The 16,395-nt window shown below is 32.7% G+C and overlaps 1 protein-coding gene across 1 annotated transcript in view; it reads left to right on the top strand.

Moving 5' to 3' along the window:
* The window catches only part of Ddx10 (DEAD-box helicase 10), a 269,786-nt gene that overhangs the window by 175,567 nt on the left and 77,824 nt on the right, over window positions 1-16,395 (top strand). The window contains exons 15-16 of the mRNA XM_026399028.2: window positions 632-793; window positions 10,229-10,285. Coding sequence (XP_026254813.2) covers window positions 632-793; window positions 10,229-10,285 — 219 coding nt within the window. The remainder of the gene's footprint in view (window positions 1-631; window positions 794-10,228; window positions 10,286-16,395) is intronic.

The raw sequence follows: 16,395 nt of genomic DNA on the forward strand, positions 1-16,395 counted from the left end.
GAATGTGAACAGTTCAGGAAATCCAAGCTAAGTTTCTCCTTTACATGTATTTCATTGCTTATGTGTAATATTGGCTGTAAGGTGATTTGTTCATCAGTTTTGAGCAAGTGTTTGCTATGTATTTCATACCGTACTGGGGTACAACTGTCCTCAAGGAGATTAATTCTAGTAAGAGAAACAGGAAAGTAAACCAGTACAGTATGATAAGATATAGAGGTACAGGTGCCTTGGTAGCCTAAAGGAGGTACATGTTGGTCAGCTCAAGTCCTACTCTACGTGGGTAATTTTTACCTGAATTGTATGGAGATTAGGCTAGGGTATTAGGGAACACCATTACAAAGCATTTCTATTTTGAGCCTACCTTCTCCAAATAATTTTGTAAAATTTTCGTTTTATTGTGTTCTTAATAGGTTATGACAGCATTACTTTACCCCTACTGGGACTTTTTGTGGGGCATTGGGGGAGGGCTTGCTTACTTGAATTATGAAGTTTGTGAGAAAACTTAAGAAATATAGTTATAAGGCAGAAAGCGAGTATACATATAACAACTTTTAAAGTTGTTACACAAAAGAAAAGGGTTTCTGTGAATGTTTCCTGTTTCTTATTCCATACTTATCTCTCTCGTCTATAGTTGGTTCAGCAGTGGCCACAGATGCAGAAATCCACTATGAATGATAAGGAGGAGGATGATGACACTGGTGGTATCAACTTAGATAAAGCAAAGGAAAGGCTTCAGGAAGAGGACAAATTTGACAAAGAAGAATATAGGAAGAAAATTAAGGCAAAGCATCGGGTAAGCATTCCATTTTGAATTAGTACTAAGTGAAATTTATTATGTCCCTAAAGAAATATAAATACTCAGGTAAAAATGATATGACTTTTTTCATTGTTTTCTGATGCTTTTTCCTGTGGCTATCATCATTTTATCTGTTCCTTTGGTTCTTCTACTAGGAGAGTCTTTATAATATTGACATCTCTCTGATAGTGTCATATAGATCTGCTTTTGGTCTGAGGTGACTCATATAATATTAGTGGGTTTTAAAATTATAGTCACACCCCACATAACATTGTTTTTTTTTCTTTTTCCTTTTTTTTTTAAAGCAGTGCTGAGGGTTGAACCCAGGGCCTTGCACATATGAATCAAGCGCTGTACACTGAGCTACATCCCTAGTCCTATAATGTTTCAATCAATAATGGACCACATATATTAATTATAGTGGTCCCATAAGATTATGTGGGGTAGTGATGTTGGAGCCTTCTCAGTTTCTGTGAGTTTACTTACAATGTATGCACAATAGTGAAACCACCTAGTGACACATGACTTTAGTAAAATGTTTATTTTGATGTAATTCTTGTTTGATGTGTACTTGTAGGAAGTAATACAGAGAGATCCCATGTTCTCCATTTCTATAGTTTTTGTCACCACAGAATGTTTTGTATATGAAACTGCTCAGTATATTGTATATGAAACTATACAGTATATATACCTTTTGTACTCCCCTCCAACCCCCCAAGTGCTAGGGATCAAATGCAGGGCCTTATGTTGCTAGCATTTGCTCTACAGAGCAATATTCTTAGCCCCAATATGTAGCCTTTAGAGATTGGCTTTTATTGTTTGGCATTATTTTTTTCTGAAGAATTGCCCAAGTTGTGTGAATCAACACCACTTTATTCCTTATAATACTGAGTAGTATTTCATTGTTTGGATTCACCAAGGTTTGTTTTACCATGAGGGACATTGGTATTACTTCCAGATTCAATTAAATTCAGCTAAATTTCTTTTCATATCAATTATTTGATAATAAATATAAAATTAAATTCACTGCCTTAAAAAAAGTGGAAACCTTTTAAGAGGGAATGCTTCTAAATAGGCATGTTCCTGGTAGTCTTAAACTTGGCAGTTTTCTGTTATACATATTATTGCCCTATCAAGCATACTATTTAATTCCCTAAAAGTGGACATTTCACTAGATTAGTTAATGAAGTAAAGCAGATTTACACTTTTAAAAAACTTTATGTAGCATATCTTTGAGACAATGATTCCAGAGTAGCACAGTATCATACCTGAGAATCACTGCCATAATACTAGATTCTGTGTTAAGAACCTCTGAAGCCTTTGGATATGGACCTTATTAGCAGCATCTCAAGAGAGATTCTTGTAGTTTTTCACTCTTCTTTGAACTAATTTATCACTTTTTAATGGGCCAGAACACTTTAAAAATTTTTTTTAAAAGAGAGCAGTAATTATAGCTTCTTGACCATTTGATAGAATTTCACAATAGCATTTGGTGAAAAAGGAAAAAGTAGATATTAAACATAGCTTTAGGGAGGGAAATGAATGTTGTGAAAAACATTCAGAAATGTGGAGAACAAATCAATCAAAAATATACTGGTTGTAGTTTTTGGATGTTTATGTTATTGAGAGACATTTTTTGCATTACTTCCTTTGAAATTGTATTAAAATTTCTTTGAAATTGAATTGAAATTTGGTGTTAACAAGTTGTTAAAATCGTTGGAAATACTGAAGACTGTCAGCAATTTGCTATGTTTTGGCTTACATTCTACTTAGAGTACTTATCTTGGAGCAAATAGAGTGTAAAAAGGTTTGACCCTTTATTATTTCTAAGTTATAGTAAGAGAAATATGAAGAATATAAATAAGATCATCCCTCCTTCCCCTTTCTTTTCCATTTGTAGAAGTTATACTATTTCCAATTTTTAATATTGTTTCTGAAACTTTTAGAAACTTTGTGTCAAATGGGCTAATTGTCCATGTGTTACACAGTCTAGACTGTGAATGTCATCTGTTAAAATATATGAGGCCTCTTAGGAAGAATATAAATAAGTGATTGTTAACTGTGGCTATACTGGCACTGTTCAAAATCTGTATCTTTATTTTATGGCATTTTTTTGTGATGAATAATATACATGATTCAAAATTCAAGATGTAAAAAAGCATATTTAAAATTTTTGCTTGTGCCTATACTTGTCTTTCATACCCCACCCTGACAGCTCTCTACTTTTATTTCCTTTTAATGGGGCCTTTTATGCAAAGAGGAGTAAATGGAAATACCATACTCTTACTTTCTCCTTTTCTTACCTGAGAGCGAGCCTTCTGAATATAATGTTTATGCTTTTCTGCTTCACTTATTTTTGAGTTTTTAATTTTAATTTTCTTTGTACCAGTGTTAAAATATAGCATAGCTTCAAACAATCTCATGGATTATCTCACAACAAGGTCGCATAAAGTTGTTTTGAGCTGATAAACTTCAAAGAAATATCACCAGATCTTTACATAGTACCATAGTAGGACGGACTACAGTGTCTCTGTACCTAAAAGAGCAAGTCTTTTCAAAAAATCAGTGAAAGCTTTCTATTTCAGATAAAAGGGGTATATCCTACATATGACAGCTCATGGCATAGCTGCCTTACTCCATTAATTGATTAGTGAAATGTCCTCTTTTAGGGAATTAAGTAGTATTGTGATAGGGCACAATTGAAATAGCTAGATTAGTTGTCTGCATTAAACTTTAATGTAAATGCTACCTAATACTCAACTCACATGATTGGTTTCTTGGTAGTATTTTCAACAGTAACATTTACGTATACATATATTTGTGTGTATTGAAGAAGAGAAAAATTTACATTTGTGAGCACTTTGGAATTAATATGTTTATATAATAATAACATGTATAAAATACAGTGTGGGTATTCAAATTACTTATGCACCAAACTTTCATGGAATGGATTCTGTCCTGAAGATACATGGAATATTATTTTAAATGGGAAGTTGTATTGTATGGCATAGTGAAGCAGTAGTGGTGGTTAGTGGAAACAGTACTGGGCTGTCAGGGAGAATACTTGCAGTTGACTACTGAGTATGGCATTATGTAGTTCAATTTGAGTAACCAGTCACCAATTTGGACTGTACATTTCTAAAAATGACAAGGGAATAGGAGTTAGTCTTAGACGACCAGTGAGATCTTCTGGCTCTGTATATCCAGTCAAGACATGGGAATAAAATTGCCTTTACTTTTTGGGGAAAATGGAATTTTCATTTATAATTTTTCCTCCATGACAAATCATATTGCTTTGATGACATTTTTTTCTTGTTCACTTATTTTCCAGTAGTTAGAAAATTTTACTTAAAAAACTATTAGTAATCCTGAACAGATTATTTTGTTTCAATTAATTGCTGAACACATTGTTGATGTTGAAATAATATTGTATTACTAATATTACCATGATGACAGTATTCTTCTAGCATGAGGTTTTGCTTTGAGCAAATGTAATTTTGTCACTTTTGGAGGCTATCACTCATAATTTTGTTACTTCTATGAAAGTGTACTAAGAAGAGTTCTCTGTCCCCAGTGAATTTTGAAAATACTAACATTAGAATCTGGGAATAAGCTTTACTTCATGATGATAGATAAAGGTTAAGAAACTTTTGATGCAAAATTATGAATAATGATGTGTCTGATTAATTTTGCATGGAAAAAATGAAACTGTATAAAACTGATGGCATGTTTCTCTATTTCACATATATTTTTTAAATATATATTGATTTTAGATTTTATAAGCTTTTAGAATTTTTACCCAGCTTGTTCAAAATATTTCACGATGAAATTTTTTATTTAAAAGGTATTTTATATGTAAGTGAATTTATTCTTAATGATCCTGACAGTAGTTGTTCCCTCTAGCTTTTAAAGTTAACAGTCTTAAATTATAGTTTTAGATGTGTTCTCAGCCTATATAATGTAGGACTCAGGTATTCATTTTGTTTCTCTTATTTTGTCCTCTCTCTTATCACACTTAGTCTTTGATTTCTGTTTTCACCTACCAAATTTTGGAAGCTACATAATTTCTACCATGACTCTAATATTTATACTTGTCTTAAAGTCTTAAACTGGGATATAAAGATTTTTTTTTAAGAGAGAGAGAATTTTTTTAATATTTATTTTTTAGTTTTCGGCTGACACAACATCTTTGTTTGTATGTGGTACTGAGGATTGAACCCGGGCCGCACGCATGCCAGGCGAGTGTGCTACTGCTTGAGCCACATCCCCAGCCCCTGGGATATAAAGATTTTTTTCATTAAAAAGTTTTTAACTTATTTTAAGATATTTACTAATGTGTATTATATGTGTTCTAATACAAATGATATATATTTATGTTGTGATTTGTTACAAGTATACATTATACAGTAATCAAATCAGGGTAATTGTCATCTCAAATGATTATTATGTATTTGTGGTATGAAAATTTAAAATCATCTCTACTCTGAACATATAATACAGTATTATCAATCATAGTCACCATGTTGTGCAATAGATCCCTAGAACTTATTTCTGATGTTTAATTAAAACATTACATCCTTTGACCAATGTCTCTTCCCTGCCCCCATTGAATCTATCAACTTTATAATAAGTCTTTGAGATTTTTATAACTTATATTTTAATTTTTTATGAATTTTAAAAAATACCATATAATGTTTAAGAGATGGATTGATGATTATATTGATTGAGACTAGTTGGAGACTTGTATTGATGAGCACAGAGCAGAGTTTGGTGCTTATGGTGTCCAATTTGATAGGATATGGGGTGATAGACGTCACAGGAGATTGAACCATTTGTTTTATCTATTTCTTTATACCCACAGCCACATGGCATAGAGTATCTCATCAAATAGTCAAAGAAATTAACTGGTGAATTGTTGTTTCCATATCAATTTTTTTCTGTCTTCACATTCTTATTGTAATTATTCCAGATTTATATATAAAAGACTACTTTTTTATATTGTTCAAATGAAACTTAAAAGAATAGGTAACAGATCAAAAGAATCTTACTGTGTTCTGAGTTCCTGGGAAGGATTTAGATTTTCTAGGATTTTGTCCTTGGAGAGCAGGGGATTCCTTCAGGCTTTAAGATTCTTATAAATATTCTTTTATGCACTTTTTTTGAGTCAATTTTCTTACCTGAAAAGAGGTGCTTTTAATACTGAAATAAAGCTAGATATCCCCTTGATCCCTGTATGATAGTTGCTACTCTACTCCTTTCCAAACTGTCACAGTTCCTCCAACCTCATCCATATGGGTCATGTTTTCATTACTTCCTGAAAAATGAGTTTTATTTCCAGATCTACAAATAGATTTAAGTATTGTCAGAGAGTGAAAAAGGTTTAAATACATTGTCCTGACTGCTGATGAAAGTCATATTTCATGGTTCGTTCTTTTCTGGAGGATAAGGACCTATAGTATGTGTGAGGCCAAAAGCTTTATAATCGCTATAAGGGGAGTATTTTGTACCTTGAAATGTGATTTTCTGTTTTCCTTTCCCTTGTGAATTTGATTTTCATTATTGAATTTCATGCTGTCCTTATATTTAATCATTTGTAGCATGGTAGAACTAAAGATAAAATTTTGTCTTTTTGTGTGGCCTAAAATAGTTTTTTATACTAGTACTCTCCTAGAAATAGGAAAATAGTTTTTGGTGACATTACTCTTTTAGAAATGAAATAGAAAAATAAAGGATTTAAAACATTTGAACCAGATGATATTGAGGGGGAAACCTAAGTTACTGAATAAAATAAAGTTAAATTATATTTTGGCTTCAAGTACTCTGACCTTTTATCTTTGATGTATCACGACCTTATAAAATTTTTTATTACCTCAGTAAAGAAAAAAGGTGCTTTCTTCCTTATATCTATATATCCCAAATTTTGAATTCCTGTAATTTTACTTTCTTTTAACTTTAAAGAGAACTCTTTACTCTTGTCTCTTTTTCAGGCAGAGTACTAACATAACCTTTTAAAATAAAGAAAAGTTTTCTAATGATATACTTCAAATTATTTTCCTTTTGTTTCATCCAGTATTGAAAGGTGGTTGCCTTTAATGCACTTCCCTTTTATGTCTTGGCCATTTTGTAAATGTCTGTGGATGTCACTCATCTATTTGAGACTACAGTCAGAAAATGTCAGTAGGCAAAAATGATTACTTTTGCATATGTGATTTCTGATATTGAAATCTGAAATTTAAGATACCATTTAGTGACTATACTGAATTATTATTGAAATTCAGTAGAAGAAGAAAATTGCCAATATTGTGTTTTCCTGCTGTGATTAAGATGGCTAGATGAAATGCTCAGAAATGAGAAGTGTTTAGTTATATAGAAAGGGTTTTTCTGATGGTGAGGTTACTTGCAAATTGAAGTGTCATTTTTCAGATATTCTCATGTGTTATTGAATAATTACAACCCAAAATTTTGTGACTGTTAAGTGTGGTCAGTTATCTGTTCTGCACAGGAGACTGTCAAAAATTAATTAAGTCCATAAAATGTCAGAAAAATATGAAAAGATTCATAGTAGCAGACTATTAGTAATAAAAGAAACACACCACTTGTCTAAGCCTATTGGTGGGAGAAAAATACTACATATGACTGACTATACAAAGTTAAATGAACATTTCGAATGAAGAAACATTGAGTGTATGTTGCAGTATCTCCATGGACCCAGGATAATCCCAGGCCTGTTACTCACTGTGTACTTGACATCAGCCAAGTGACTTCATTACTTTGGCCTTTCACTTTTTTTCTCTATAAAATGGGGAAAATAATATCTCATAAATTCTATCACATAGGTTTTCAAATACAAGTTTATAGTGAAATGCTGATAATTACTAAGTACTGTAACTGTTTGTAAGAAAATAACAAAAATGGTAATAATGTACTTATGGACAAATAAAAATTTGTGGAAAGTAAAATTTTATTGATCTCTGTAGCTAGTGTTTTATATAGCTGTAGATTTAAAAGTAAGTTAAGCAACAAAACTTTTGAAAGTCATTCTTATTGTAGACTAGCAAAAAATTACTATTATGTTTAATTTTAGTATCTAAAGCAGAAAAACTTTTTTTTTAATAATAGGATTAAATTGTCCTTTCAGTGGAAGGTAATACAGAAGAGAGAGAAAATTATAAATACATGTAACCACAAACTAGAGCCAGCAACTAAGCAAAATTAATATTAGTTATTTTAATATTTTTTCTAATACTTTTTGCTATTTATGTATTTTGTAGTCTGCTAATGTTCAAAGAAAATCAGTAATTGGTGTCAGGTTTATGAAAAATTTGGGTGCAAATTATTTAGAAACAGTCATCCATTAACCTATTTTTTCCCCACAAATTGAAGAAAGTTGGAGATTATTTTAGAGGCAGGACATTTGTCATAATCTCATTAGAGAACCTATTCAGGGATAGAGTTTGATAATAACTACTGCATTAATTGGCTGCTTGTTCAAATACTAGTATTATTTTCTTGGGTTGTTAAAGTCACACCTGTTACTATTTAACCCCAAATGTGAACATTTTTATTTTTATTAGAATGTATTGGAAAAAGTACTAGATATGACATATGAAGACCCAGCTTTTGGATTAATCTCCTAGTAACCAAATAAAGACTTTACAATAAGCAAGTCAAATTCTTTTTTGAGTTTTTGTTTAGCTCTCTTGTTCCTTCCTTTGACTTTGATTTCTGCAACTTCCAAGTAATCTTTAGAATGTTATGGTATAATTTTGTAATTGCAGATGTCCTTGCTAATTGTATACTTTATTTGGAAATCAGAGTACTAACCATAATTTCCAAAGGTTAGAAAGAAGAAAAAGAATAGGCACAGAAGAACAATTTAGCATTAGGCATACTTAGGAACATAACTCAACCAACAGCCATTTGAATTTGAATTTTCAACTTCACTTAGAATTTAGCTTTTTTACTATGTAATCTGAAGCTATAGAAACTGAATCTAGAAGCCTGGTGGACTCCATTCTTTTTGACATTAGTGTTTGATCTTCTTGGAGACTTTTAACATTTGTCTTCTCACTTTATCATAAAGAAGTCTGTAAACTTAGAAAACATACATATTAGCAATTCTACCTCTAGAGTGATGGATTAGGATTGTTTTTTGAATCTGAAGGAAGTTATTTATGTGCAAAGCATAATGGAAATGAAAGAATGCCCAGTGTAGAACCCCCTGTTCACTCTCATGTTGATGACTCAGTTTAATGCAATAGTGAATCATGATTGCATTTTCCTCTTATTACATGAAAACTATTTTCTTTTTGCATTGACCTAGTTGTTCATTAACATTTAAAAAACATAAAATATGAGGAATTTAGGATTAAGAATAGCTTCTTTGGACATGAAGGTAATCTGGCTGTGATTGGGCTGATCTGGCTGGCTAGGTAGGTGTCCATTTCTTAACTGTTCTAGGTAAACCCCTCCAGAAGTGTTGAAGAAGACCATCTTCCCAGTTAGAGAAAGGACCATTTTTAGGACAAGGGTATACTAGTAACTGTGCTTCCCTGCTAGAACCTCCAAAGAAGCTCTCAGGAATAGCCTCTTTGTTAATACTTTTGTTTGGAGAGGAAGATAGATTTTTGATTGTTTTAAAAATGGCTTTAAAATGGCTTTCTTTCTGTTTACTATTTAGCTAAGTAATGTCTTTTTCTTTCTTTTCTTTTTTTTTTTTTTTTTGGTGCTGGGGATTGAACCCAGGGCCTTATGCATGTAAGGCAAGCTCTTTACCAACTGAGCTATATTTCTAGCCCCTGTTGTTTTGAATTTTAATATCATATATGTTTCTTTTTCTTTTAAAAAAAATCCTGGTGTGCATTTCCTATTTTGTGATTGGTGGAAAACTAATGGGGAAACTAATGGGGAAAGCAAAGTATGAAAATAACATGTTTTGCAAGAATGTTTCTTTCCTAAGAACCCTCAGGGTGTGAATTTTATATCTTCTTTAAATTCCATTTCAAATAGAAGACAAGGGAAATAGGCATGATTGCATATTTTTCTTCCTTTTATTTTTATTCTGTCATTGTGTATCAGTAGTATCTCAGATGCTGTGCTAATCACTTAGGTATTTTCTGGAATTGTTACATCAACTTTATAAAACCGTGTGCTCTAATTCTTTCCATTCTATTTTGAGTTAGAAAGTATAAAGCTCAAAACTGCACAATAAGTTCCAGTAAGTGGTGGACCCAGCATTTAATTCCAGGTCTGTCTGACACATACTTAGTGATTTTTAATACTTATGCCAGTTCCATAGTAAGTGTTTTTAGTGTTTACTGAAAAACAAATTACACATATCAGTTGGCTTTAAAAAATAAAACAGTAATAATTTGTTTTATGTCTAATAGATAAAAGTTCATATGTTGCTAATTTTCCCCATCTTTCTTTTAGGAGAAGAGACTGAAAGAAAGGGAAGCCAGAAGAGAAGCCAACAAGAGACAAGCAAAGGTAAGAATTTATATATGTGGATATTGTATTTTTTTGCCAGCTTTCTTAAGATATAATTGAAAGGGATTTATATTTGATAAAAACAATTTTTGTAATGTTGAAACGAGAGTTTAAATTCTTGTCTTTCAATATGCATTATTTATTTATTTATAAACCAGGACATTCTAGTTGGATTTAAGTCCTTGTAGCTTATTTACTTTCTCATATTCATTTGTTTCCTCTATGATGCAGCATGAAACACATCTAAAATAATTTGTTCATTGGGCTTTGCTATACTCTCCCTACCACTTTTCCCATTGTATTTTTTTGCCTCCATATATACAGAATATAGTTGTCTCCATGGTCCGGGTCTGATAGGATTTTCATCTTTATCATCATTAGACTAGATAGATGATCTATTTGAACTCAACTCGATAGTAAGTAACTTTGAGAGCATTGGTTGCTACAATTTAGCTCCCAGAATATAGTTGAAAGTGCTCTATATTTCTCATCTTCACTGTATTCTGCAAATAATATTCAAATATTTATAAACAGTTTCCCTGAAATATATATGTATAATTATAAGCACCATCTATAAGCTGCCATGATTTTTTTATCTGAGGTGTTTCACACTGAGAATTGTGCAGTGTCTGAATTCTAAAGACATTTAGTAGAAATGATATCCTAGAACCAGGGCCCAGTAATGTATGTCATTTCTCATGCTGTATCTTATTGTGCTATGCCTGACTAGCCATGATTTCTTCTTGGCAGTTACCAAAGATCTGACTCCCTTGAGTAAGTCCATAAAGTTCTTTGTTGTGTGTGTGTGTGTGTGTGTGTTTCTATGCTGGTCATAGCACTTAGAAAGCAAGTCAGAGATGGTAACTCATGCTATAATTATGAAGTGGGAAGCAATTACTGTATAGTGTAAGATGAAAAGACTGCTTATATTCAGTATTTAATATCACTCTTTCTTCAAAAGTTCCTCAAAATGAAAGCCCCAGTATGTACAGCCTGACTGCTAAAGCAGGTGGTCACCTCTGCATATGCTTTTAAAATGGAAATGTGAACTCTTATGCCAGGAAAATGAGATCTTAGGAGCTATAGTTGGAAGAATTTAAAATTAACAAGAAAATATTAACTCTAATGAATGCCCTTGATATTTAGAAATATTGCATATTCAGCATAAAAATAAGTCTTTTTTTGTTTCACTAACATTCATTTCTGCAAATAAAAGTATACAAAATGAAAGACACATTCTAGAGCCAAAAGAAAGCCCTGTTACACATTTCCTTTGTGTATATTTGTGTGTGTTCATTCATTCAGTCAGCTCTCTGTATCCATGTCCACAGATTTTAACCAACCAGAGATGAAAGTGTAGTAAAGCTGATGGTTACATCTGTATTGAACATGTAGAGAATTTTTCTTGCCATTATTCCCTAAAAATGAAGTTTAATAATTTATATGGAATTTTACATTGTATTAGGTATTATATATAATCTGGAGATGATTTATTTATGCAGGAACATGTATGTAGGTTATATGCCATTTTATATAAGGGACTTAGGTATCTTTAGGTTTTGGTATTTATGGAGTGTTCTAGAACAAATTTCCCTTAAGATTTCAAGTGAAAATTGCATTATTCAGTATGGTTCATTTTTTATACTCAATAGATGTTTTATGCCTAATTTTTCATAATTATTTGAGCTGTAAAATATCACACTCACTGCTGAGCCTGTTCTCTGGATTTGTTCTTAGAAACAAACAGTTTCTTTCATTCCCCTATGTAAGGGCAGGGGGAGGAAGGGAGGGAATATGTATGTATGTGTTACTTGGGATTGAGCACAGGGCCTGTGCATGCTAGGCAAGGCCTACCTGTACCATTGAGCTACATCCCAGCCCATGGTTTTGTTTGTTTTTGAGATAGGGTCTCTGAGGTTGGCCTCAGACTTGGTGCACTTGACTCAGCCTTCCTAGTTGCTGGGATTACAGGCATGCACTATCTTGCCCAGCTGTATTTGGTTTTAATACTGTATCAGCTGGGGAAATAAACTGTGAAGGCCACAAGAGTTCGGTTTTTCCATTGGGGGTGAATTCAAATGTGAACTGCTTGAGACAAGCTCCTGGCTTCTCTACTTTCTCTCTTTCATGTTTTTCCTGTGTGTTTGTTTTCTGGCATCCAGAAAAGAGGAGGGATTTTCTTGTCAAGAGAAGGTCTAATTTCTGTATCACCCTCCTAAGGATTGTACTAGGAACAAAAAGAGGATCTGCAGGTGACATGGCTTTGCTGTTGAGCCATGACCTTTGGATAGAGGCTGTGCTTCATTATTCTCTAATAGTTGAGCTGCTTTCATTTCACCACCCTCCTCTGAGTGTGCAGATAGGTGGCTTCTAGAAAGAGTGATGAGACCAGGGAGCTGTGCGGCCAGTTTGTAGCCAGGACTGAGAACTGGCATCAGTGAGAGGTTCAGGCTCACTGATAGATCTCAAGGAATTAACTTGAACCAATTTTTCTGCACCCAGCTTCTTCTCAAATGAAAGTGATGAGACATGAAAGCTTTCTTGACTTTTCATTTTCCCCTTGGAAATAGACCTATTATTTGAAGAGAATTGACAAAGCGGTGAAGACCCAAAATTTTATGATATGTAAGAAGAAATAAGTGATGGAATAGTCAGGTTTCTCTACAGTGTCTGTGCTTTAAATGACTTCTGTACTTAATTTTAAAGTAAATTTTTCTCTTTAATCTCATTTAAATATAATTATTGTGTTGCTTTAGGATGTTTCCTTCTGAGATACTTGAGTGAGATTCAGTCTAGAGCATTTCTTTGAGCCAGACCTGTAAGATATACAAAAGATACTTTAATGATAAAAGAAAGTGGTATTTGCAAACTAAATATGCCAGCAAGTGTGTGGTCTTACCTCTTGATAAGCTATTTTAAGGAATTAGCATGTAGAAACTGAAAGTGTGAGAAAGAGTGGACTCAATGTTTTTATTTCTTGTATCATACAGTAAACATGTTGTTAAAAAGGAGTAATATAGAGGTCATGGTTTTTTTTTAAAATTTGGGAGAAGACAATGAAAGCTAATGGAAATATCTTTATTTCCCAGAAAAGTGAAGCCTTAATGATAATGAGGGTTTTCAATTTTAGAAATGATGATTACTGATTATCTATTTTTTTTGTACATTGAAAGTAGTTCTAAAAATAAATTGTCTTTAAGTATGAGTATGGGAAAATAAAGTTGGAATGGCCCTCTCAAGAACCTGATTCAGCCAGGTAAGGTGGTGCATCCCTATAATTCCAGGTACTTGGGATACTGAGGCAGGAGAACCAAGTTCTACACCAGCCTTGGCAACTTAGAGAGACCTCATCTCAAAATAAAAACAAAAAAGGACTGGGGATATAGCTCAGTGGTAGACCCTTTGTGTAGCATGTGTGAAGGTCTTGGGTTAAATCTCCAGTACCACATAAAACAAAGAACAAAAGCAGTAACCAAAACTAATTCAGCTTTTTGTTAAAGTGCACATCTAAGATCTGCCTAAAATATATTATATACAGTATCCAGAATGGAAGAGACATATGAAGATGAAATGCTTAGGAACATTTCTTGGAGACCCAGTATTTAATTGTTTGGGGGAAATAATGGTCTTTTTTTAATGAAAACTTTCTTTATCAAGGAAATACTTGAACTGTACAATGGAGTTGCTTTTGCTTTAGCTAACGGAATATCAAATATTCTTATGACTTAGATATTTTAAACTGAGATCTGAAAAAAATAGTTGTAGCAATGATCAATAGACTATATTGCCTTTTGACTCATAGAAGTTACATAATCCTGGAAATATAGTTTCACCTCATTATCTAGCTAGATTTCCTGTTTCTTTTATAGTCACAATTGCTTGTACTAATCTCTTGTGGCTGTAAGGATTTAGCAAAAATGTGTAGAAAATGAACAACCATGCTGAAACTTGAGGAAATAAATCTTCAGAATTATCTTAGGGGTATACTACTTTTGAAAATAGAGTAGGATTTATTAAGAGTGTGATATCTGAAATCTAGAAAGCATGCTATGTCTCAAAGTTGCTTGGTGACCTGGGGCATATCATTAACCTTTCTAGTTCTCTTCTCAAAATGTATAAAATGAAGGACAGCCACTTTCTCACTTTTTAATTTTTTTTCCACAGTCATTTTTAATCATGATATTGTTGTTTGTGTGGTTCTTGTGTGATCTTGATCTGAGCTATGTAATTAAAGGCACAGTTGTACTGAATGGTTCCTAGTAAAGGTCCTCATCCTCTCGATATTTGAAGATATTTTTCTTCATATTTTACCACAAGCTTATTTGTTAAATAATGATTTCACATAAAGCTATAAATGGGACATTGAATGTTGTTGGTGGTATTAGTTCCCCAGAGAATAAAAGCCTTCGCATTTATTTATTTTTTGGCAGTGCATTATTGATAAATACCAAATTAAGATTTTTTTCCATTTTGGTGTGCAGAAATGCCACATTCCAATATAATCATTTACTGAACAAGTGATTTGGCTTCTCTAAGCGGACTCCTCACATAATACCTTGCTTTAATACTGTAATAAGATCAAATACACTGCCTTATTTTAATAAACAATACCCTCTTTTTGACGACTTGCTATTTCTCTTTAATATCTACCAAAATTAGCTATGAAAACCTAAATAGGTTTATCTTTGTGACTCTAGTGTTGGTATGGATTGCTTGGGGATTAATGTAGCAGTGTGTGTTTTCTCTTTCTTTGGTGATAATGAATAAGAACCGGATTACTATGCTAGAAGTTATTTAAGTGATACTTCCAGTGTTCTCTTTTTTTGAGAATTATTCCTCTAGTCATGGTTATTTATAGTTAACTTTGTGAAATGGAGGAATATGATCATGCTATCGTGAATACCTGCTATTCTTTCAAGACTAAGTAAAAATAATTAGTGAAGATTTTTCTGACCCTCTCAGGTGTGATGGACTCTTGCTTTTGTAACTATTGCTGTGGTCTCCTGTACAGAGCACCTCTGATAGTTTATCAAAAATACTGTCATATGGTGTATAAACAGAAGCAGGCATATTCCTGAGACAGTTGAGCACAGGGAGAAAGAAAAGAGATGGGGAAAAGCATAGAATACTGTTTTTTTCTTTCTTTCTTTTTTTTTTTTTAGTTATATACATGGGCACAATATCTTTATTTATTTATTTTTAATGTGGTGCTAAGGATCGAACCCAAGGTCTCACACTTGAGAGGTGAGCGCTCTGCCGCTAAGCTACAATCCCAGCCCCAAATACTGTTTCTTAAAAGGAGGAAGAGGCTTTGCTCTCTATCCTTTCAAGGAGGAAGAAATCAGTGGTGAAGGAAATAACAGACAGTTGGAACACAGAAAAAGGGAGAATGACAAAAATTTTGTACTAATTCTTAAAAGCCATTCTGATTTTGGAGGTGGGTTATACAGTATAACTGATACTAAATTTTCTAGTATTCATAATATTCACTAATTCCTGTGTTAGTGGCAAAATTTTTTTTGGATGAGGAGAGCTCTGTGGGGATAAGCTTTTACTCTGTTTTGTATGGCTATGGACTGTGGAGTAACAAAGCTTTATTGCCTGCTCCTTGAAACTATAAAGACTTCTGTTGAGCACCATAAACTAGTGTTTGAAAGAGTATAAAAGTTAGTAGCCATAGGAACTTATCCCTGGAATAATCACATATAACCTAAAATAACATTGAAAAGAACTTGTTTTTCTCACAATTTTTTTTTGTCGTCTCAGGAATTACAGATGAAAATGTTCAGTATCTATAAAGCTGTATTTAGATAATCTTATTACTTTTATTATCATCAATAGGAAATGACTCATCTTTGCTGTACTTTCTTGCTTTGGGGAAAGATATTCCCAGGTGTCTGCGTGTTTTATATGGGTATATTTTTTCATTTGCCTAAGTCTTTACTATTTTTATAGGATTCAAAGATTTCTTTCATAGTCATTTAACAGTTAAAAAAAGTTTTGGCATGGCAAATTTATTTAAGTTACTTGTCTTAGCTTATATATTTAATTGGTAAGGTAGAAAACAAAACAAAAATCCCTCAGATTTCTGTTTCAGGATCCAATATGCA

Source organism: Urocitellus parryii, chromosome 4, assembly GCF_045843805.1.
Source record: "Urocitellus parryii isolate mUroPar1 chromosome 4, mUroPar1.hap1, whole genome shotgun sequence".
Classification (NCBI taxonomy): domain Eukaryota; kingdom Metazoa; phylum Chordata; class Mammalia; order Rodentia; family Sciuridae; genus Urocitellus; species Urocitellus parryii.